The following is a 23,429-nucleotide window of genomic DNA, read 5'->3' as shown; positions in this document are numbered from 1 at the left end:
ATCCATGACTGTTCCAAAGGATCCAGGATGAAAAACGCTGTGTACTTCCAGAGTCAAAAACTGATGATCTCAATGCAGATTGAAGCATACTTTTTTCATTTTCTCTTTTTTTTATATGTATGTTTTCTTTTGCAACACTTAAGGAAATGTGTTTTGCATGTCTTCACATGTTTAATTGATATATTGCTTGGGGGAGGGAGGGTGAGAATTTCGAACTCAAAGTTTTAAAAAATTAATGTTAAAAATTTTTTAAAAATACAATTGGAAAATGTTTAACGAAATAAATAAAAATACATTAAAAAACCAAAAAGTGTTATTTAACATGGAACGGGTTTATGATTTCTTTTAAATTGACATTTAAAATTTTATTTAAAAAATTTTCATTTCTAATATGGTAAATACTGATAGATATAACTCACATAAACGCTCTGGGGTTTGTAATAATTTTAATAATTTTAATCATTTTTAAGAGTGTAATAGGATCCTGAGACTAAAAAGTTGGAGAACCGATTCATTAGAGAAAGAAGTTCTCTTTTCTTCTTTCATTACAGTATTGGGAGAACTCAATTCAATAAGCATGTATTAAGCAACTACTGTATGCAAGTGCTTAAAAAATCAATGACTAAATAGAGCTGTACCTCGGTCTCACCCTTCTCTGTCTGCGGCTTGCGGCTGCACCACAGGCCGAGAAACCGGCAAATTCGTGCCGTGTCACCAAGCTTTAAGAAAGAACTAATCAGGAAATGGCACATTACTTTCAACAGCTCCCTGCCAATAAGGGAGAACGCTTCCTTCTCTCTATCTACTTCCTCCCGCCTCTGCGGCAGTTCGTAGTACTACACGTCTCGCGTCATACAACCACGTGACTCTCCACCGCCCCTCTTACATAATGCCTTTTGATTGGACAAACCCATTCCGTCACCGTCCAATGGTACTGGCCAATAGTGAGAGGTGGTGTCGCCATCTTGCTGCGCAGGGTCTGTGAGAGAAACGCTGAGTCAGTTGAGCGGCTTTTGGGTGTCTTGGCTTTTGAGGCTGGACCTCTTCTTACCCGTGCCGCTCCGGCCCCACTATGCCACAATACCAGACCTGGGAAGAATTCAGCCGCGCGGCTGAGAAGCTCTACCTCGCCGATCCCATGAAGGTAATATGAGCCGACTGCGGGGAAGGGGGGGGCCTCCTTAGCCGCGGCATCCCTCCAGGGCTCTTCTGCGGTGCAGCTCGGGAAGATGCTGGTGGGCGGCCTACATCACTCCCACCCCCCACCTCCCACTCCCCACTCCCTTCAGGGGCCGAGCGCATTTATTTCCCAAAGCCTCTCGTCGGTGACAAGGTTTTATTTAATTCCGGGTCTATCTTCCAGTAGTTCCGTCCTCCTTCCTCGCCCCCCCCCTCCACCAAACCGTTAGATATGGGAGCCCTTCCTGTCGGTAGAGCCAGAGACATATCTCGCAGCCCTGCGAGACTCGGCGTCGATGGACCTGGACACAGTGAACGAAGTGAGCCTTCGGAAGACACAACTCAGGGGCATCTCCTGGGCGAAGCATATTCCTGTTCCATCTCCCCTCTTGTGGGTACTGTATTTCTCCCCAGATAGAATTGTATATGCCCATCTGCATACCCAAGTAGGATATAAGTAAGTAAGCTCCTTCAGGGAGAACCGGGACTGTTTCATTTTAATCTTTGTATCCCTCTCAGAGGCCTAGCAAGTGACCTTAATAAGTGTTAGTAATTGAATTGAGTCAGGAAAATCAGATTGGAATCACATGATTTACAGTTGAAAGGGTCCTAGGAGGTCATCTCCAGGCTTAACCCCAAATCACTCTGGTCCCAGACCAAGCCCTACTCGGTCACTCTTTGGGCCCTGATTGGTTCACAGTGAATGTAAATAACAAATGTTCCTGTTTTGGCCAGAAACCCTGAGTGTCTTCCCCTTCCAGATTTTTTTTTTTTAAAGAGGCCATTCTTTGTATCATTTTTTAATTAAGCCCTAATCACCGAATTGGCGCTGCCACAGTCAAACTGAGACCTGTTAAAGACCTTAGCTTAAAAAGGCAAGGGCCCCCACTGCATCCAGGGCCATCTCCAGTCGTCCTGATCTGTATCTCACCACTGGACCCAGATGGTTCCGGAGGAGGAAGTGAGACTGGTGATTTTGCACAGCCCTGCCTCACTTAAATCCAGTTCAGTTGCAAGTCATGGCATCATCTCCCTGATATCATGGTCCTCTTGGAGAAGGAAGTACAAACAGCAGGAGGTCATCTAGACTAGTTTCATTTGATGGTGATGGGAATTTAATATTCCAGTCTCCCCTCTCTTTTTTTTAAGAGTATAGCTTCTATGCAAGAAAAAAATTATTCAGAAGAAGTTTAAGCTTAATGAGTTAGGTTCTAATTATACTATTTCAGTATTGGCAAAGATCAATTAATTCATTCTGTTTATGTAGGAAGCACATTTCCCAGACATGGATTCCCTTTTAGATAGCACATTTTTTAGGTAGCATATTATTGTCTCTACCTTTGAAGATCAATTGGAGTTCTCTGTTGACAATTTGATTAGCCCCTGTAGTCAAAATAATTCATCACGTAGTGACCAACGTTTTATTGATGAACTTTTCTGAATTTAGCTAGGTCCTAAAACTAAAGATAGAAAGTCTTGTTGCAGGTAGAATTTGATGATCTTTCATTTTGGTATTATCTTCTAGTACTTGTATTCCATAGCACACAACCTTCTAGAACCCATACTGGAATGGTTTGTCACTTTCTTTCCAACTCATTTTACAGATGAGGAAACTGAGGCAAACACGGTTAAGTGACTTGCCCAGGGTCACAGAGCTCGTAGGTGTCTGAGGCCAGATTTGAATTAAGGAAAATAAATTATTCCTGACACCAGGCCTGGCGCTTTATCCACTATGCCACCTAGCTGGCTCTGAGATACTGTTTACTGAAGTACAAATGACTGAACCATGTGTAATAAGTACTAATTAATTGGTATATTTGAGGGTGTTTATAGAGAGCTTGGCAAATTTATTTTGGGTCTAAGAGCTATCCCCCAAATTCAAAAGCTGGAAAAGTGGTAGGTTTTGGTTTGGTTTGATTTTAAAACAAAAGGAAGAATGAGAACACAGCGTACCACATTACAGAATTGGTTCCCATTCACAAGGGGGGGCCTCCAAATTTTGTTCCTAATACCCTGCAATAATAATTTGGAATGGCTCAAAGAGAGGACTTGAGCATATGTAGAAAAAATACTTTCTGGGCTTCGTATGAGCTGGAGTGTAGCTTTGGCTGCCAATGGCCCCTTTCTTTGGGGAATAGAACTCTAGCCTCTTTAGTATCCAAGAAATGTAATGTTGGTCCTACTGAATGAAATTGGCTAGGCCTGGGGGCATTATCTTTTCAGGTTATTAAGACAGTAAATGCTGTCTGGCTATAAGCAGGAAAAACAAAGTTGTTTTCTGTTACTTCCATAGTTTGGGATAAAACTGGAAACAAATAATGACCTGGCACCTGAGTTTAGTTAGCTTTAGTTTGCACATGACATGGTGTGATGTTAAAATGTTTAAAGCCATTATAAAGACTCAGGATTATCCACAGAATAGAAGTGATTTCTTAAGAACAGTATATCTAGTGGACTTTGGGTCTAAAATTGGGGCTATTTTTACCTTGTTTCTGAGTCTCCTGGGTTTTTTATTAGCATTTGGGAGATTAAGAAATGGTAGTATTGAGAGGGGGGTGTTAACAGTCACTTTAAAAAATGTATTCACTTTTTTTTTTCTGTGAGGCAATTGTGGTTAAGTGACTTGCCTAGAGTCACACAGCTAGTGAATGTTATGTGTCTGAGGTCAGATTTGAACTCAGGTTTTCCTGACTCCAGGGCTGGTGCTCTATACTGTACTACCTAGCTGCCCCAAAAACTATTCACTTTCATATCAATTAGTTTTGTTTTCCAAATAGAAGAAACAGTTCAGTAGATAAGGTATGATAATTTGGGAGGTAAGGGAGCAAACTTCAGAAAATGTAGGTATAGGGAGTGTAGTAATGTGCATTTGCATCAGCATTTGTTACCTTTGTGGTTTGATTATTTGATATATCTTCCCTAGGTTTTAGCCTAAGAACCTTGAGAGTTTCAATAAAAACTTTTATTAAATACCTATTTGCAAATGACATTGTACCAGGTGTCACATAAAGAGAAATGTAGACATGCTGTCCTGTTCTACAATCTAAGATATAAATAAAGCTGATAAACTTGAGGATATCCAGACATTTGAATATAAGTGTTAAGTAGGTGAACTACTAAGTTGTTTTGAAGAAAAGTTTCAAAAAATCTCCTTGTTTTTTGTGTCATCATACTTTCCTAGTTCTCTACCTATATCTCCACCTACTTGTTTCCTTTGTATTATTTTCTTCTTATTCCCTAAGAACATTATCCAGTGCTCAGTCCTTGGTATTCTTCTATTTATGTTCTTTCTCCCTTGCAGAACTCAGCCACACAGCTTGAACGATCATCAGATGACTGATTTTTATTTTGGGAGAATAGCTTGGTATCATTAAATAATGTCCATGCTGTAGTTTCCCAAATGCAATCTAACCTGCTCTGCTGTTTTCCTCCTCTTCATTTCTTCACTAAGTTTGTTCCATTGGCAGTTCAGGATAGGTGCACTGTTGGCTTAATTCATAGATTCCCCCCAACTAGCTGCTTGTTTGGGCAGTAGGTATTCTTCATTCATTTATTTTTTCATGGAGAAGTTGTTAGATTGATCTCTTTTGAGTGGTCATTAATTTCATTGATGAGGTCCTGTAGTGTTCTGGGGCTTGATCTAATTACTTATTACTTGATGTAATTCTTTGAACAGGAGTATCCAAAGAATCTTACTTTCTATAACGGAATACCTCGTCCGTTTGGACTTCACTGAGGACATTCTTCATGATAGAAGTGAAGACCTTGGGTGAACATACATTTTCCTATTTTATGTTTTCCTTGATTTTGTCAAAGGAGCATTGAATAGCTCTTTCTGGGATTTATGTTAAGGAATTTTGTCTTATCTTAAATTATGCACAGGCCATTTTGGCTTGACTGTAGAGTGTGTGAAGAAAGTTAATATATTTATAAGGTTAGGTCCAGGTTGGGAAAGACTATAAATGCCAAATAAGAGTCTGGAGCTAATTTAAGAAACATATGTGGAACCATTGGAGTTTGTTCAGTGGCGAGTAACATAGTCATACTTGCACTTTAGGAAGAAATCACGTTTTTCAGTAGTGATATTATGTCATTGTTTTCAGTTGTTTGGTTTCTTATTACTATTTTTAAAAAATCAATCCTTAAATCTTTCTAAAATTGTTGTTTCTAATATGGTTTCTGTACTTAGCCCATTCGAGTTGCTTTTACTTTGTTTTTATAAATGACATTTCTCTTCCTCATATAGCATATCAATAACTAAGGTGTTAGAGTAGAAACAGTTATTCCATTGAAATAAATGATGAAAATAGTTCATTATAAAAATGCTTGCAAATTTATTCCATTTTTCTTCAATTTGTTCCTCCAGTTTTCTCATAAGGGTTCTTATTGGTTTGTGACTTGTGATTTCCTAAGAGTTTTTGCCTCTACTACTCTTGCTTTTTATGAGGCTTCACAATGCTGTGTGTGTAGACTGCTGAGCTGGATGACCTGGATTCTAATTCTGCCTTAGATGCTTATCTTTATTAGCCTCTGCAGAGTCACTTAACTTATGAGTCTTAGGCTACAAGTAAATCACAAAATTGATCATTTGCATATTCCTGGTACTGTTTATGATCTTCCATTTTTTCCTAATGTTTAATAAAAAAATGATAATTTATTTTCTCTTTGCCTCTGCTTTTTCATTTGTTTTCTCTTATTGTTGTAGCTAGCATTTCTAGCATAATATTGAATAGTAATGTTGATACTTGTTTTACCCTTGATCTTATTGGAATAGTCTCTCGCTTATCCCCATTAGAGATAATGCTGGCTCTTGGTTTTCCAAATGAATTTATACTCTAAGCCATTATTGTCTTTGGCTGTCATGTGTCTCATTTCAGCTTTTTGGGTCTCCTTGTAATATATTGATTTAATTTTTGTGGGAGCTGTTCTCTGTTGATATCTTTTCTGTTGTTTAAAGAGGGCAATTTGTAGCTGTTGTAATTAGTGATATCCCTCTAGTTTGTGTTGATTTTGACCTTTTTGCTCTAATCTGTTGAAGCTCAGACTACAACAAACTATTTCTACTTCATAATCATTTCCATTAATCATATATTAATAAGCACCTATTTGTTTTAGTGCCCCATTACTTTTTTCTGTTGTGTTAGGTTTACTTTGTGTAATCCCTGTCAGGAGCCCCTGGAAGGGGTTGTAATATCTGTGGTGACTTTCTACCACAGTTTTATGGGTTTGTGAGACCTACGAAAAGAGGGGAGTGGTCATGAGGCTTGTCCCTCAGACAGAACAACAGAGCCTCTGTTTTAAAGACTTGCCACTTTCCTCTTGAATTCTCCATTTGAATTATGAGTGTAGACAGTGCTGGGGCTAGGAGAACCTCACTTGGGAGTCTCATGCTCAGTCTGGCACTTGGCATTTACAAAAACCTAAGGAGCAAACAGATGATGGTATATGTGTTATTATTGGGGATATAGGACTTCAGAAGCTAGACATCAAGGTAAGCATTCTAACTAGCAGTTCAAGTTTTGTTGGCCCTTCCACATTAGTTCAGGTGAAGCTAGCTTATGACCCTACATGTATGGCTTGTTCAATTCCTCTTTCTTTCTTTCTTTCTTTCTTTCTTTTTGCTAGGCAGTAGGGTTAAGTAACTTGCCTAGAGTCACACAGCTAGTGAGTGTTATGTGTCTGAGGCTGAATTTGAACTCAGGTCCTCCAGGGCCAGTGCTGGTGCTCAATGTGCTGTGCCACCTAGCTGCTCCCTAGTCAATTCTTTTTTCTAAGATTATTTAAGTACTCTTTCTGTTCTGTTAATCTGGACAATTTATATTTTTGTAAATGGTAATCCATTTAATTTAGATTGTCAGTTGACATAAAGTTTGGTGAAATAGCTCCTAATTTGTTTTAGTTCTTCACTGGTTGTGAATTCACCTTTTTCATTTATTGATATTGTCCATTTGTTTTTGTTTTAATCAAGATAGCTAATGGTTTATCTGTTCTGTTGGGTTTTTTTTAATTTCTCAAAAAAACAAACCAAAACCCAAAACTAGCAGCTCCTGGTTTTATTTATTAATTCAATGGGTTTTTTTCCCTTTCATTTTTGTTACTATCTCCTTTGTTTTTTCAGGATTTTTACATTGGTGGGTGTTTATTTGTTGGACTTCTAGGTATTTTTAGTTGCACATTCAGTTTGTTCTGCTCTTATTGATGAAAGGGTTTAGAAATGCAAATTTTCCCCTAATTTTGGTATGTTATCTCATTTTTGTCATTTCTTAAATGAAACTGTTTCTATGATTTGTTTTATGACCCATCCATTTTTTAAGATTAAATTATTTAGTTTCCAATTAATTTTTAATCTTTATTTAAAAGCCCTTTTATTGAATGTAGTTTTTATTGCATTGTGGTAGGTAAAAATGGTATTTAATTTCTGCCTTTCTGTATTTGTTTATGGGATTTCTCTGTCCTAACGTGATCAGTTTTTGTGAAGATACATGCACCACTGAGAAATAGGGGTGTATACTCCTTTCTTTTCCCATTCAGTATACTCCAGAGGTCTTTTATACCTGACTTTTCTGAAATTGTATACAGGTCATTTATCTCTTTTGCTTATTCTTTTGGTTACATGTATCGTATCTAGGTTTGAAGAAAAAATTGAGGCTTCAGTATTATTTATCTCACTTTAATTCATTCAGTTTTTCCTTTAAGAATTCAGTCACACAAAAAAGAATTCAGGCACTATGCCATTGAGTCATATATTTTTATTATTGATATTAATTCATTGTTTATGGTACCTTGTAGCAAAGTGTAGTTTCCTTGTTTATCTCTTTTAAGTAGGTTTGTTTTTACTGTTGTTTTGTCTAAGTTCATGTGTGCCTACTTTTTTTTTTTTACTTCAGTTGAAGTGTAATAGATTCTGCTCCAGCCTCTTATTTTAACTATATTTTTTTGATTAAAATGTATTTCTTGTAATCAACATATTGTTGGATTCTATTTTCTACTATCCACTTTTGTTTCATGAGTGAGTTCATACTATTCACATTCAGAGTTATGATTGTTATTGGTACATTTTCCTCCATCCTATAGTATTTTTCCTTCCTTTCCTCCCACCCTGTCTTTTAGAGATTGTTTTGATTCTGACTAATCCCTTCCATAATCTGCCCTCTTTCTTTTTCTGTCCTTTTCCCTATTGTTAGCTTTTTGAGGGAAATGTGTTTCTCTACCAGCTGTAGTATTGTATATTCTTCCCTCTTTAGACCAGTTCTGAATGAAAGTGAAGTTCATGTTGCCTACTTGCCCCCACATTCTCCTCAGTATTGTATTGACTTCTGTTCATGCACTTCATTTATGTTAGATAACTTTACCGATTCTTTCTCTAACTTACTGCCTTTCCCAATGTATTTCACTTTCCCATCCTTTCCATTTCCTTTTAATCAGAACATAACTGAGTCACTTCCAGCTCCTCTGTCTAATTAGATTCCCTCAATGACCCCTGATAATGATAAAAGTTCTGAGAGGATACATGTATCATCTTGTCATAAAGAATGTAAGCATTTTAACTTTGTTTAGTTCCTTGTGATTGCTTGTGCGTGGTTACCTTTTTATGCTTTTCTTAACTCCTGTGCATGTATATCAGAGTTCCTACTCAGTTCAGGTATTTTCATCAGGAATGCTTGAAAGTTCTTTATTTCGTCAGAGGTCCAATTTTTCTCCTGTACCATTATACTTAGTTTTGCTAGGCAAGTTTTTGTTGATTGTAAGCCTAGATCTTTTGCTTTGTGGAATATTTTGTTTTAAGTTCTCCTCTCCTTTATGATGGTGGCTCAGTCTTGTGTGATCTTGACTATGGCTTCTTGGTATTTGAATTCTTTCTTGGGAGTTCCTGGGAGTTTTTATTTTGGGGTTTCTTTCAGGAAGTTGACTGGTAGATTCATTTATTTTCTTCCTTGCCCTCTGGTTCCACAAAATTTTCAATTTTCTTTTATGATTTCTTGAAATATAATGTCAGGCTCCTTTTGGGATCATAGCTTTCAAATAGTCCAATGATTTTTTGTTTTTGTTTTTGTTTTTTGGTGAGGCAGTTGGGGTTAAGTGACTTGCCCAGAGTCACACAGCTAGTAAGTGTTATGTGTCTGAGGCCAGATTTGAACTCAGTTCCTCCTGACTCCAGGGTCGGTGTTCTATCCATTAGGCCACCTAGCTGCTCCTAGTCTAATGATTTTTAAAATATCTCTCCTCAGTCTGTTTTCCAGATGAATTGTTTTTGCTATGCGATACCTCACATTTTCTTCTTTTTTTTTCAGTCTTTTGAGTTTGTTTTAATATTTCTTGATGTTTCATGCAGTTATTAGATTCTCTTTGATCAATTCTAATTTTCAAGGAGTGATTTTCTTTCATAAGATTTTTGTACCTCATGTTCAAAGCTGTTAATTCTTTTTTCCCTTCCCAAATTTATTTATTTTTGACTTTTTTTTAAAATTTTTGAGTTCCAGATTCTCTCCCTCCTTCCTTTCCCTCGCACACCAAGAAGACAAACAATATGATATCAGTTATGTGAGTGTAATAATGCAAAATATATTTCCATATTAGCCATATTGCAAAAATAAAAATAGAGAAAATTATACTTCAATTTGCACTCAGAGTTCATAAGTTCTCTCTTTGGAGGTAGGTAGTAAGAGTCCCCTGTACCCTAAGGAGATCAAATTAGTCAATATTTAAAGACATTAATTCAGACTATTCATTGAAAGGTCAAATACTGAAGCCGAAATGTAAATACTTTGACCACATAATAAGAAGACACTGGAAAAGACCCTGATATTGGGAAAGATTGAAGGCAAAAGGAGAGGACAATAGAGAATGAGTTGGATAGATAGTGTCATGGAAACAATGAATACTATCTTGGACAGACTTCAGGAGCTAGTGGATGATAGAAGGACCTAGTGTTATATGGTCCATGGGGTCATGAAGAGTCAAACGTGACTGAATAACAACAAAGCATTTTTTCATCATGAGCCCTTTGGAATTGTCTTGGATCATTGTATCGATAAAAATAGCCAAGTCTTTCACAATTGATCATCATTACAACTTTACTGTTACTGTGCTCGATGATCTCCTAGAGTTTCTCACTTCACTTTGCATCAGTTCATGTAGGTCTCCATATAGGTGTTTTCTGAAACCACTCCCCTCATCATTTCTTATTAATTTATTTATTTTTGGTTTTCAACATTCACTTCCACAAGATTTTGAATTCCAAATTTTCTCCCCATCTCGTCCCTCCCCCTACCTCAAGATGGCATGCATTCTGAATATCCCTTCCCCTAATCTGCCCTCTCTTCTATCTCTCACCCTTCTCTTATCTCCTTCCCCTTCAGTTTTCCTGTAGGGCAGGATAGATTTCTATACGCCATTTCCTGTATATCTTATTACCCAGTTGCGTGTGAAAACAATTTTTTTTTAACATTTGTTTTTAAAACTTTGGGTTCCAAATTTTCTCCCTTTCTCATTGAGAAGCCAAGCAACTCAATACAGGTTATACATGTATAGTCATGCAAAACACTTCCATAGTAGTCATGTTGTGAAAAACTTAAGTATATTTCCCTTAATCCTATTCTGCCTCCCATTTATTCTATTCTCTCTTTTGACCCTATCCTTCCTTAGAAGTGTTTGCTTCTGATTACCCCCTTCCCCAATCTTCGCTCCCCTCTATCATCCCCCTGCTCTCTTGTCCCCTTCCCCCCCTATTTTCCTGTAGGGTAAGATAGATTTCCATACCCAATCCCTCATCATTTCTTTTTTTTTTTCCCTCATCATTTCTTAAAGCAATAAAAGACAATACACCACAACTTGTTCAGCCATTTCCCAATTGATGAGCATCCCCACAACTTCATGGTATTCAAATAGTCCAATACTTATTAAATTATCTCTCTTCAGTCTATTTTCCAGTCAGTTGTTTTTCCAATGAGATATTTCACATTTTCTACTTTTTCATGCTTTTGACTTTGACATGTACAAAAAATATTTCTAGTACCTCTTTTTGTGGAGGCAAAGAATTGGAAATTGAAGATTGCCCGTCAGTTGGGGAATGGCTGAACAAATTGTGGTATATGAATGTAATAGAATACTATTGTGCTATAAGACTCATCTCCCTGAATTAAAATCTGGCTTCAGACACTTCCTAGCTGTGTGACTCTGGATAAGTCACTTAATCCTGTTTACTTCAGTTTCCTCATCTGTAAAATGAGCTGGAGAAGGAAATGGCAAACCACTTCAGTACCTTTGCCAAATGGGGTCACAAAGAGTAGGGTAAGACTGAACAACAATGTGTAATGTTCTGGAAATTTTTAAGAAAAATTTTTATAAAGTTTAGTACCTCCCAGGAGTAGGAAATGTTTCCCTTTTGCCTTGTGTCTTTTAACATCAGCACAGTGCCTTATACTTAGTAGGTGTTAAATACACGTGTAAATCATAGTTTTACCAGTTAAGGATCTCAGGTGCTTAACCTGTATTGCTTCTTTACTTCTTTTCCCTCCTCCTGCTTTCCAACTGGTATTTGTGCTAATTACATAGAAGGCTAACTTTTTCTCCTAGCATTCTTTGGAGAAAAAGGAATGTAGAGCTTATAATATTCTTAATTTTTAAAAATTTAGTCATTAGGATTGCTACAGAAGTTAGTGTATCCACATTGGGACCAATTTATGCATTTTTTTCTTGGAGTAATATACATTTTAAAAGATTCTGTTCCTAACTTGTAGATGCTGAGTAATTTGAAAACAGCTCCCTGAATGTAGAACAATGTAAAGCAGTCAAAGCATGGGACTGGCACTGTTGCAGTGCTTAAAGCAAGGAATATTAACCCTTAGCAATGGAGCTCATCCTGAACTCCTATAGGAAGGGCTTCATTTTAGAACCACGTGCCAAAATCTAAATTATAGTTTGATCACTTAACTATACTATGTTAAAAGCATTACACTAAGCATTAGATTGGATATAGAGGAATGAAGTCGAAGATATTAGAGTGATAAGTATCTTATCAAGACGAGACTTCATATGTATGTAAAAATGTACTAGCAAAATGTATTTGTTTTACCTCAGAGACTTGAAAACATTCCTTAGCATTGTATTAATAAGTTGAGTTAGTCTTTTATGAAATTACATTACCGTTCCTACCGTCTTCTTGGCACGATGCTCTGAAGAATGAGTTGGGGCTTTGATTAAACGTGTGTGTGCACACGCATTCACATATACACATATTTCATTACCCTGTGACAGAATAAGAACTAGTGAAAACCTAAGTGTGATGGTGGTAGGCCGAGTATGATGTCTACCCTCCCTATTGTCATGTATGTGGTTCCTTGGAAAATATGACAGTCTCTGTCCTTTCTTTAAGTTCAGAGATTTAATTCAATTCAGCAAAAATTTATTAAGCACCCACCTCGTGCCAAACACTGGGGTACAAAGACAGAGGTGCAAACGATCCCTGGGCTCAAGAGCCATCATCCTGAAGGGAAGTAAGAGAGGAAGTATGGAACAACATGCATACACATATGCAAAGACAAAAAAGTAAATACAGCAAAGATCAGGAAAAGCTTCTTGTAGGTGGTGATGTTTGAACTCTCTTGAATGGAGCTAGAGATTTCAAGAGGCAAAAGAGATGAGGAAGTAGAGCATTGCAGGCAGCCATTGCAAAGAAAGGCATAAGGTAGAGGGTGGAATAAATAGTACAAGGAACATCAAGTAGGGTGATACGGTTGGAACATTGGGTGTAATGTGCAATTGTTTGGAAGGAGTGTATATTGATTGTGAAGAGCTCTATATACCAAATAGAGGGGTTTATATTTTATTCTTATTTTAAAATAATATTTTATTTTCCCCCAGTTACAAGTAAAGACAATTTTTAACATTCATTTTCTTTTTTTTTAGGTTTGCAAAACACTTTAATTTTTTTTTTTGTAAATAATATTTTTTTTTCTTTTCAAATTACATGTGAAGATAGTTTTCAGTATTCTATTTTTGTTGTTGTTTTTTAGGCAATTGGGGTTAAGTGACTTGCGCAGGGTCACACAGCTTGCGTCAAGTGTCTGGTCTGAAGTAAGATTTGAACTCAGGTCCTCTTGCCTCCAGGGCGGGTGCTCTATCTACTTGCCCCCCAGCATTCTTTTTTTTTTTCTTTTTGGTGAGGCAATGGGCTTAAGCTTTTTGCCCAGGGTCACACAATTTGTAAGTGTCAAGTGTCTGAGGTTGGATTTGAACTCAGGTCCTCCTGACTCCAAGGCCAGAGCTTATTCTACTGTGCCATCTAGCTGCCCCTAGTATTCTTTTTTTTTTCCTAGTCAAAAAAAGGTTTATTAAAGATCCTCCATATTACCAGGTCTCTTGAGAAATCTAGGAGTCTGCAAGTATTGGCTAGATTCTAAGAATCTGAGTAAGAATCTAAGCCTTTCTTTCATTTTTTTAATAAGATTTTGAGTTCCAAATTTTTCTTCCTCCCCCTTCCCCAAGACAAGCAATCTGATAATAGGTTATACATGTGCAATCATGTTTAACATTCTGGAGGTTTAAAAATTGGGGGGTTTCAAATTTTCTTTTTCCCTTACCTCCCCCCTCCCTGAGACAGTAAGCAATGTGGTATAGGATATACGTGTTCAATTACACAAAACATTATCATATTAGTCATGTTGTGAAAGAAGACACAGATCTGCATTTTATTCTAAAGCATAGCAGGGAGGCACTGAAGCATCATGAGCAGGAGTGACAGTCAGAACTGTATTTCAGCTCGACAGCCCTTTGGATGATGATTGGAAAGGAGAAAGACGTTAGAAATAAGGAGCCCAATTAGCTTAGAAGTGATGAGAACTGAGGCCTGCACTAGGATGTTGGTGATCTGAGCAGAGAGATTGCGATGGATGTGAGATGTTGTGGAGGTAAACTCGGGATCTATATAAATTTGAGAGTCATTTATAGACTTCACATTGAGTTCATGGTTGCTGATGACATGAACGAAAAAAGAGAAGAGAAGAAAGAAGGGTCTAAGGACAAAGAACTGGGGTCGATTTACTGATGGGGGACATGAAATACTTGCTAAAACAAAAGAGGCTGAGAAGCAGTCATACAGATAGGAGGAGAACCAGGAGAGAGCAGCAGAGAGTGTTCAGGAAAATATATGATGATTAGTGTTAAATAATAAAGAGGAGATAAGAAAGATGGGGACTAAGAAAAGGGGCCTGGATTTAGCAATAAAAAAATCATTGTTAACCTTGGAGATTATAGTTCTCAATTCTAATGTAATATGTATTATATATTACATAGTAGGCTTAATGTGACACTAGCTGTTTTCTTTAGAAAATGTAATATATAAAATATAAAAGGGTCCTTTAAATTTGAATATCATACTTGAATTGGTTTTGGTAGGCTGTAAAATTAGTGAAGTTATTTATTCCATTCTTTCTGATGTTCGTGTTTAGTAGACAGAGCAGCAGGTCAGCTGTAATGAGTGGGAGAGTTCATAGTAGTGATTTTTTTTTCTTCTGAGAATTTTCTTGAAAATGATGATTTTGAATGTTTTTTTCATTTCTGAAATAATATGCCAACATTGTACATCTTGTAGTACAGCCAGCCAAAAGATCAATATTAGATTGATGTGGGTATGTATTAGAGAATAGCCTTCTGGCCTGTCTCCAATTTCAGCTCTACCTGCTTGAAAAAATTCACATATTGCCTAAGCTTATTGTGCATGTTCTGAGGAGTTACTACTCTCTCCATTTACCAACAATGTCATAATTGCCAAATCAAGGAACCTTTTCTCAATCTTTATCCTTCTTGACCTTTCTGCAGCCTTTGACACTGTGGATCACCCTCTTCTCCTTGATCCTCTCTTCTCTCTAGGTTTTTGTGAGATTGCTGTCTCTTGGATTTCATACTTTTCTGAGAAGTATTGCTGCTTACTGGATCTTCATCCAGGTCATGCCTCTTCACTATGGATTCTGTCCTGGGCTCTGCTCTGCTCTTCTCTTCTCCTTTGTGATACCATTAGCTCTCATGGTTCAGACTATCATCTCTATGCTTATAATTCTCAGATTTATTTGTCCAGCCCTAACTTCTCTGCTGACTTCCAGTCTTGTATTTCCAACTGCCTGGTGAACATTTTGAACTGAGTTATAAAACTCTACATGTCCAAAATAGAGCTCCTTATCTTCACACTCCCTTCATCCCCAAGTTCCCAAACCCTGCCCTCTTCCTAACTTCCCTATTTCTCCTCCCAGTCAGCCAGGCTTACAACCTAGGTGTGATTCTCCGTTCTTCAGTCTCACTCTCCTCCCTCATCCGGTTAGTTTCCAACTCCTGTCGATTCTACCTTTGAAATGTTTCTCATATGTATCCCCTTCTCTCCTCTGATTCTGTCACCACCCAGGTTGAGGTCCTCATCACCTCACAACTGGATTTTTGCAGTAGCCTGTTGATTGGTCTCCCTGCCTCAAGTCTCTTCTCACTCCAGTCAGTGTTTTACCCAGCTGTCAAATTGATCTTCCTAAAACATAAGTTTAACTATGTCACAATTCTGCTCTCATTCAGGTCAACTCCAGTGGCTCCCTATTGTCTTCAGGATCGAATATAAAATCTTCTGATTGGCCCACCGTAATGTGGCCCCTTCCAACCTTTCTAGTCTTCTTACTTCTCACACCCCCACGACCCTCACATACTCTTTGGGACACTGGCCTACTTGCTGCTTTTCCTTGAATTAGACACTCTATTTCTGTCTCCAGACATTTTGACTGGTTGACTCCCATATCTAGAGTTCTCCCTCATCTCTTAACTTCCTTGGTTTCCTTCAAGTTTCAGCAAAAGCCCCATCTTCTGCAATAAACTTTTCCAGATCCCCCTTAATCTTGTGCTTTTCTGTCTATTGATTATCTCCAATTTATCTTGTGTGTACATAGTTTGCATATTTTCTCTCCCATTAGAATGAGCAGGGCTAATTTTTCCCTTTTTTGTATCCCCAGAGCTTAGCACAGTGCCTGGCGTACAGTAGGTGTTTAGTAAATGCTTGTTACAACATCTCGCCCAATAGTTGCCTCAGTTACCTGTTAAATAATATTCAGTTAAAATATATATACTTCTGCCATTTTTTACTAAGGCAAGCATAATCCAAATTCTCAAAGAACTTAACTTTATTGAACAATATTACCATGAACAGGTATACAAATGTAACAATTCCACTAACACTTTATAAAATATGTAATGGGAGAAAATGGAAAGTTTCAACTTCAGAAGATCAGTAGTGTTTATTGGTAGGATTATTAACTGCCACTGGCATGGATCATGACCTCATTCCACCTTAGTAGAGGATGTTCATTAGTTAACTTGATTTTAAAAATTTCTTCATTTTATAGCCATCATTTTGGGAATGATCTTCTGCAAATTAAGCTAGCCTTTCCCTCAAACATACAGACTATTATTGGGTTCATATAAAGCCTTTCCACTTAGACCTACCGGGAATTTATGGTCAGTTGATTTACCCATTAGGCAATTTGGGGTCACCTTGAGGCCATGATGGATCATCTAGGCAGGACTTTAATGTGGAAGAGTGAGAGCTGTAAATATTTATTTAAAAGAACTGAATGAGAGTAAGGATGGCTTTTTATTATTTATTTATTTTTTAGATCTCTGGCTTTTTATTTCTTTTGCTGTGCAAAATATGAGAAAAGCTTGGCAAATTGTCATGGATGTGGCACAACCATTGAATTGGGAGGAATTGGTCAAGAATGACATCTCAACCTATCCTCTGCTTAAAAACTTTGTATTTTTCATGTCATTTATTAGCACTAATCTTAGGAAAGCGCAGCATTGTTAGGTCTGTTTTCAGTTCAAACCTGGTTCCCTGTTCCCAGTAAAATTCTAAAATAGTTTTAATTTTTGTCATTATGGTAATAAAAATAACCCCCAAACAAAGCTGCTGTATTTGGATACCAGCATTATATAAATCTACTTAAAATAAGAAAAAGTTCTGTTTCTACTAAAAAGTACATGTTTTTAGATGGTTTGGTTTTAGTGAGAAGGGGAGATTATGAGTGATAAGTAGATACCAAAGATAATATTTTGTTTTATTAAAGCTAAATTAATTTTTAAAAAATCAGCTGTCTTCACTGTTTCCAAAATTGTATTGTTTCAGGCACGTGTGGTTCTCAAATATAGGCACTCAGATGGGAATCTGTGTATCAAAGTAACAGATGATTTAGTTGTAAGTATAAATTTTTATTCATTGTGCAAGTTTGAGTTTCCTGGGTTAACCATTTGTTAAGAATTAATCATAGGCTTTATGCAAATTACTCTGTAAAGATGTTTGTTTTTGTTCTCTCTTCCAAATTCAGGAACGTTGTTTCGGAAATTTTTTTGTGGGGTGTTTTTGGAAGAGTAATTCAACTTGCTTCTTTAATATAGCATGCCAAGTTCATGCTAGTGATTGTTCTCTTTTGACCATCTTCATGTAAGGGAAATGTAGAAGCCGGATCTCAAAATACACTAGAATAAATAGAACAGAATCTGTGGCAGCACCGTAATTAGAACATATAACAGGGATTAGATTATTTAATTAGGAAGCAAATACCAGCTTTTTATCTCTACTTACTTAGAATTCTCTAACCTCTATGATAGAGATTCTTAACCTGAAGTCCCATAGTCCTTTTAGTTGGATTTCAGGTGGTCTATGGATTTGGATGGGGAAAAAAATTACATCTTTAACCTCCAACTGAAATTTAGCATTTCCTTCAACTGTTAATGTAGGCAACAAAATATTCCAAGATGATGTCCATAGATTTCATTAGACTACCAAAATGAAGAGTCCATGGTCCAAAAAAGGTTTAAAACCTCTGCTCAGGGACTAACTTAACCCCTAGAAGTTTTAGATTATTGTTTGTGTTATCTTTGGTTGTGTGTTACCATACACTTTGTGTTTATAATGCTTTGTCAGTGATGCCCAAAGTCTTATATTTTTAATGATTATACCAGCTCTTTGGAGAACAGGCTGTTTGGGATGGAGGATTTACTTCCTTAAAGCAAGAAATGGAGTCTATTAGAACCTTGAATATTAATATAAAGAAAATCTTGATGGTTACTTGTGATTAATTTGTTATAGAACAAAGACCTACATCTTTTAAAGAGGAAGCATAGAATTTTCGATAAGTCCTTGGACTTGGATAAGTCCTCTTTTAATCTTTTTACTGATAAGAAAGTGAAAGGTTATGTTTAGCCCAAGGATACATAGGTAGTAGACTGAAAAATATGTTCTATAATAAGCATTAGAACATGGACATAGAAAGAAATAATTAATATAGACAGTTTAAACTTTAAAGACAGTACCTTTTCCCCTTGATAATGATAATGTATATCTCAGTAATCTAGAGGGCTACTGTAGATATAAGCATTGTATATACAAAAGATTTTTATTTAAAATGTGTTGTTTCATGTGGTAAGACATGCTTTAGTAGGATGAGTTTTTCCTATTTCATGTTTTCAATGGACCTTAAAAACTATTCACAGAGGAATGTATTGCAAATTGGGGCAGCTAGTTGTTATAGTAGATAGAGTGCCTGACTTGGAGTCAGGAAGATCTAAGTTCATATTCAGTTTCAGATAAAGTTATTAGCTGTGTAACCCTAATAAAGTCACTTAATCTCTTTCTGCCTCAGTTTCTTCATTTGTAGAAAGAGGATAATAACTATACCTACCTTACAGGATTATTGTGGGAATTAAATGAGATAATATTTGTAAACACTTTGTAAATCTGAAAGTGCTATGTAAATGCTATTTTGGTTTTGTTTATTTAAAAGAACAGAAAATATAATCTAATCTGTCTCCCTAAAAGGACCCTGGCAGTGAAAAATCTATACATAATAATTTATTACGTTGTCTAGTGGCCCTTACTGTTATACGATTCTCACTTATAAATCTACTAATAACTACATCCAACTTAAACCTGTTTCCTTTTGTTTTGGATTTAGTGGCTAACAGATAGTTCCTTGTGTGGTGTTTTGTATGTGATGGCTGTTATTGAAGCCTTTCATTTCCAGATTGAATAATTTGTTTAAGTTCTACATGTTCTCCTCTTACTTAGGGAACCCAGAATGAAGCATAATAGTCATCACTTGATTAGAAATGAGAATGTACCTTTTTGGTTTCTACATTCCAAACTCTCATTTATGCATTCTAGTGTCTTGCTTTTGTGGCTAACTCATGTGGTCCCACGATCTTTTTCTGTCATAATCCTATGTGTGTGTGTGTGTGCGCGTGCGTGTGTGCATGTGCACGTGCTCACTTCCGCATGTGCATGCATGTGCAGTCTGTATGTATGCAATACAGAAAATTGAATATAGAAATATATTCAATATAGAAAACTCTTGGTCAGCAAGAGTTGATGGCAATTACAAGATGCTTTAAAAATTGCTTAATATTGCACAATCCTAAGTCATTGTTTTTAATTTCCTTCTGCGATAAAATGTTGGGTTATGAAGACAAGAGGCAAGCAATAATATGTAACTTACTGAATTTGGACCTCATTAGAGTGTTTGATAGTACCTCAATGACATTCTCAAAAAGTGAAGAAGATAGAATTGTGAAACTTCCTGCCAGGCATGTGGACAACCAGATAGAATGACACCATTTGGTGATCAATAGGTAGAGTAGTATATGGCCTATCAAGTGGTGGGCCAGAGGGTTAGTCCTAGAGTCTCTTACTTAATACTTGTATAAGAGACCTAAATGAAGGAAACAAAAATATGCGTATTGTTTAGATATAGCACTTAATGGAATTGCTTTGCACTTTGGAATAAAGAAATTAAATTCAGCATTTTGATTAATTGACAAGAATGGTTCTCTGGGAACAGGATGAAACTCGATAGGAACAGAATCAAAATAGACAGGAGAGATTGGTTAGAAAAAATATGGCAAGAAGACTTAGAAGATACATTATAACAAAAGTTGAATGAGTTAGTAATGTTTCTTGAAAATAATCTTGGTATAGTCAGCATTGTCTGAACCACAGCTTTTTAAAAACTATTTTGGTAACTGTTTTTCAATATAATTGACTTTATAATTCTGTATATTTTATTTTATGCATTTAAAAAATGCCAAGAAGGGGGAATCCATAGGTTTCACTAGTCTGCCAAAGGGATAACACAAAAAAGATCAAGGGCTGATGAGAACCCTTCTTATTGTATTGGGTCCGTTAAGAAGTGTCAGACCTTTTTTCTGTCGAACCACTTATTCAGCGGTAGAAGATTGGAGGGTTGGGATGTTCAGAAGAATATAGAATTGAGGGCTGGAAAAAATCTTAAAGATCATCTAGTCCAACCTACTCAATTTACAGATAAGAAGCTATTCAGCAGTAGATCTGGGATTTGAAACATTCTGGTTAGAAATCTTTTGAAAATCTATCACAGGCTTCTCTTACTTCTTAAAATATACTGAATATAATACAACAACATCAAGGGATGACTAAGAATCATTATTATAATCATCTTGTTAGATCACGCTGTAACATAGTAATGCCCACAGTCATTATTAATGAGAGTTGTGCTATTTGCCCCTATACTCAAAGTGTTCTGTATGGTAGAAGTTGTTGGATGAATAACCTCAAATTAGTGAATTGGTTTTGAGCTAAAATTTTATATTATGGCCATTTTGAGAAAGGATATGGAAGGAGTGAATACAGTATCTAGGACTTTTACATTCATAGAGTAATGGTGCCATCTTGTAATTTTTTTAGATTAAATTTTTGATTAATTTATTTATTTTTGATTTTCAACATTCACCTCCACAAGATTTTGAGTTCCATATTTTCTCCCCACCTCATCCCTCCCCCCACCCCAAGATGGTATGCATTCTGAATACCCCTTTCCCCAATCTCCCCCCCCTTCTAAACCCCACCCATCCCCTTCCCCTTCTCTTTTCCTGTAGGACAGGATAGATTTCTATACCCCATTGCCTGTATATCTTATTTCCCAGTTGCATGTGAAAACAATTTTTAACATTTGTTTTTAAAACTTTGGGTTCCAAATTTTTCTCCCTTCCTCCCTCCCCACCCACATTCATTGAGAAGGCAAGCAACTCAATACAGGTTACACATGTGTAGTCATACAAAACACTTCTATAGTAGTCAAGTTGTGGAAAACTAACTGTATTTCCCTTCATTCTATCCTGCCCCCTGTTTATTCTATTCTCTTTTGATCCTGTCCCTTCTCAGAAGTGTTTGCTTTTGATTACCCTATCCCCCCAGTCTGCCGTCCCCTTTATCATCTCCCCCACTCTTTTATCCCCTTCCCCCCTATTTTCCTCTAGGGTAAGATAGATTTCCATACCCAATTGAGTGTGTATGGTATCATCTTGTAATTTTTAAAGCATATTTCCAAAGATTAAAAATTTTTTTTTGTAATTTAAGACATTCGTGGAACTAACACTTTGTGGGTCAGGTGAAATTAGGTTAGGGTTCCCCATTCCTATCATGGTTTTACTCTTTACTTTTACAAAAGGAAAGGAGGTCATTCAGAATTACTGAGGGTCAGAAAATAGTTTTCTGAGCAAAAGGTAAAGGTGAATCTTTTATTTTGGACAAGGGAAAAAACCTAAGAAATGTTTTGATAATCTTAATACAATACGGGATGGACTTTCTTATAACAGTAACTAGTTCTTTATCCATAATGAAAAAAACAAAGAAATGAACTTATTAAAGTAAGGGAAAACTAGGACTCTTTGTCAAGAAAATAAATACTGGGTGCAGGCTCCTGAGGAAGCTTATGGAATTTCTAATGGTAAAAAAGTAGGATAGGCAACTTATATGTCTTAATTCAGGCCTTAGGTTGACCTCAGGCCTAGGGCTTTGAACCCAATACCTTCTAGTTATTTTGTCCTATTCTTAATTTCTTAGAGAAGAAAAGTGGGTCACAAAATTTACCTGATTTCTCCCATGGTAACATTAACTGACTCATTAATGGATTTGGCAAGAAAGACTGGGTATTGATCTTTTTCCATTGGATACAGCAAAATCTATATATAAATATTTTTTAAACTGGACAGCATTGAGGGAGGGATATTCTCAAGTTTTAGGATATGATTGATCTTTTTTGCTATAATGGCATTGAGAATTTTATAAGATGATCAAGATTTAAAGAAAAGGAATTGAGAGCTTGAATTATAATTTGGGGGAGCTTAAGTACACCTCTTAATATTGCCTCAGTAGGAGTAGCAATACTGTAAGTGGCAGAATCTCATGTAGTGTCAGTACCATACATTTTCAAGGGGAAATTGTAAGTACATAATATTAAAGGATAAGAAATCACATTCCAAATTGATGTTTTGTTAATCTCTACTTTTTGTTTTGTTTTGCAGTGTCTGGTATACAGGACAGATCAGGCCCAAGATGTAAAAAAGATTGAAAAATTCCATAGTCAGCTAATGCGACTTATGGTAGCTAAGGAATCCCGAAGTGCTGCCATGGAAACGGATTGAATGGTTTGAAGTGAAAGCTGTGGTGGTCACGTTTTTAAGGAAGAAAATATCACTTGAATTCAAGAAAATGTTGGGACAGAAGAGGCTTTATATAACTCAGTGGGCCCTTAAAAAGCCTGAGAGCATTTTTTTCCTGTGTAGCTTAAAAAAAATTCTAACTTCAGATAGCTATAAATATATATGCTTTCAGTTGAAAGCTTCTATTTATTTTTGAAATTTAAAACAAGCTGAAAAGTTTTTACAGGTTATTTGATGTTGGGCAAAATTTGTAAATATGATCTCTTGTAAATTTGTAACACTAATTTGAAGAGGAGAGATTGGCCACCTTTATTCTGTGAAATGTATCTGGCCTTTAAAGAAAACTAAATATTGTTTGTTTAGTTTGTTTTTCATCTTTAACTTAGAGTTTAAGGTCTTTTTTTATTGAATATATTTCTCTACAGGTTTAATTTTGTCTGACAAAACACATTTCTGACCAATAAACATAAGATATACTAACAGAAATTAATTTTGTGCCATAATGAAGGTAATTATTTGTAGAAATGTTACATATCTTCTTTGAAGCCATACCTAAAATATAGGTGTGCTTTCCAGATTGACTGTTTTTAACCCTAAAAGAATCCATTATCTCATTGAACTTATAATTCGAGATAAGAACATAACTTTTTTTTTTTTTTTTTTGCTAGGAAGTGGGGTCACACAGCTAGTGTCATGTGTCTGAGGTCGGATTTGAACTCAGGTCCTCCTGAATCCAGGGCCGGTACTCT

At 36.4% G+C, this 23,429-nt stretch overlaps 1 protein-coding gene across 1 annotated transcript; it reads left to right on the top strand.

Moving 5' to 3' along the window:
* The first annotated feature begins 956 nt into the window (after positions 1-956).
* On the top strand, positions 957-23,383 carry LOC114050105 (signal recognition particle 9 kDa protein). The gene is made up of 3 exons (XM_027871671.1): positions 957-1,144; positions 17,333-17,401; positions 22,543-23,383. Exons 1-3 carry the CDS (start codon positions 1,073-1,075, stop codon positions 22,660-22,662), a joined length of 261 nt encoding a protein of 86 aa, XP_027727472.1. The 5' UTR covers positions 957-1,072; the 3' UTR covers positions 22,663-23,383.
* Positions 23,384-23,429: the final 46 nt, after the last annotated feature.

The sequence above is a fragment of the Vombatus ursinus genome, unplaced genomic scaffold (genome assembly GCF_900497805.2).
Source record: "Vombatus ursinus unplaced genomic scaffold, bare-nosed wombat genome assembly UNPS02014798.1, whole genome shotgun sequence".
Lineage (NCBI taxonomy): Eukaryota > Metazoa > Chordata > Mammalia > Diprotodontia > Vombatidae > Vombatus > Vombatus ursinus.
This window is presented reverse-complemented; position numbering and strand designations above follow the sequence as displayed.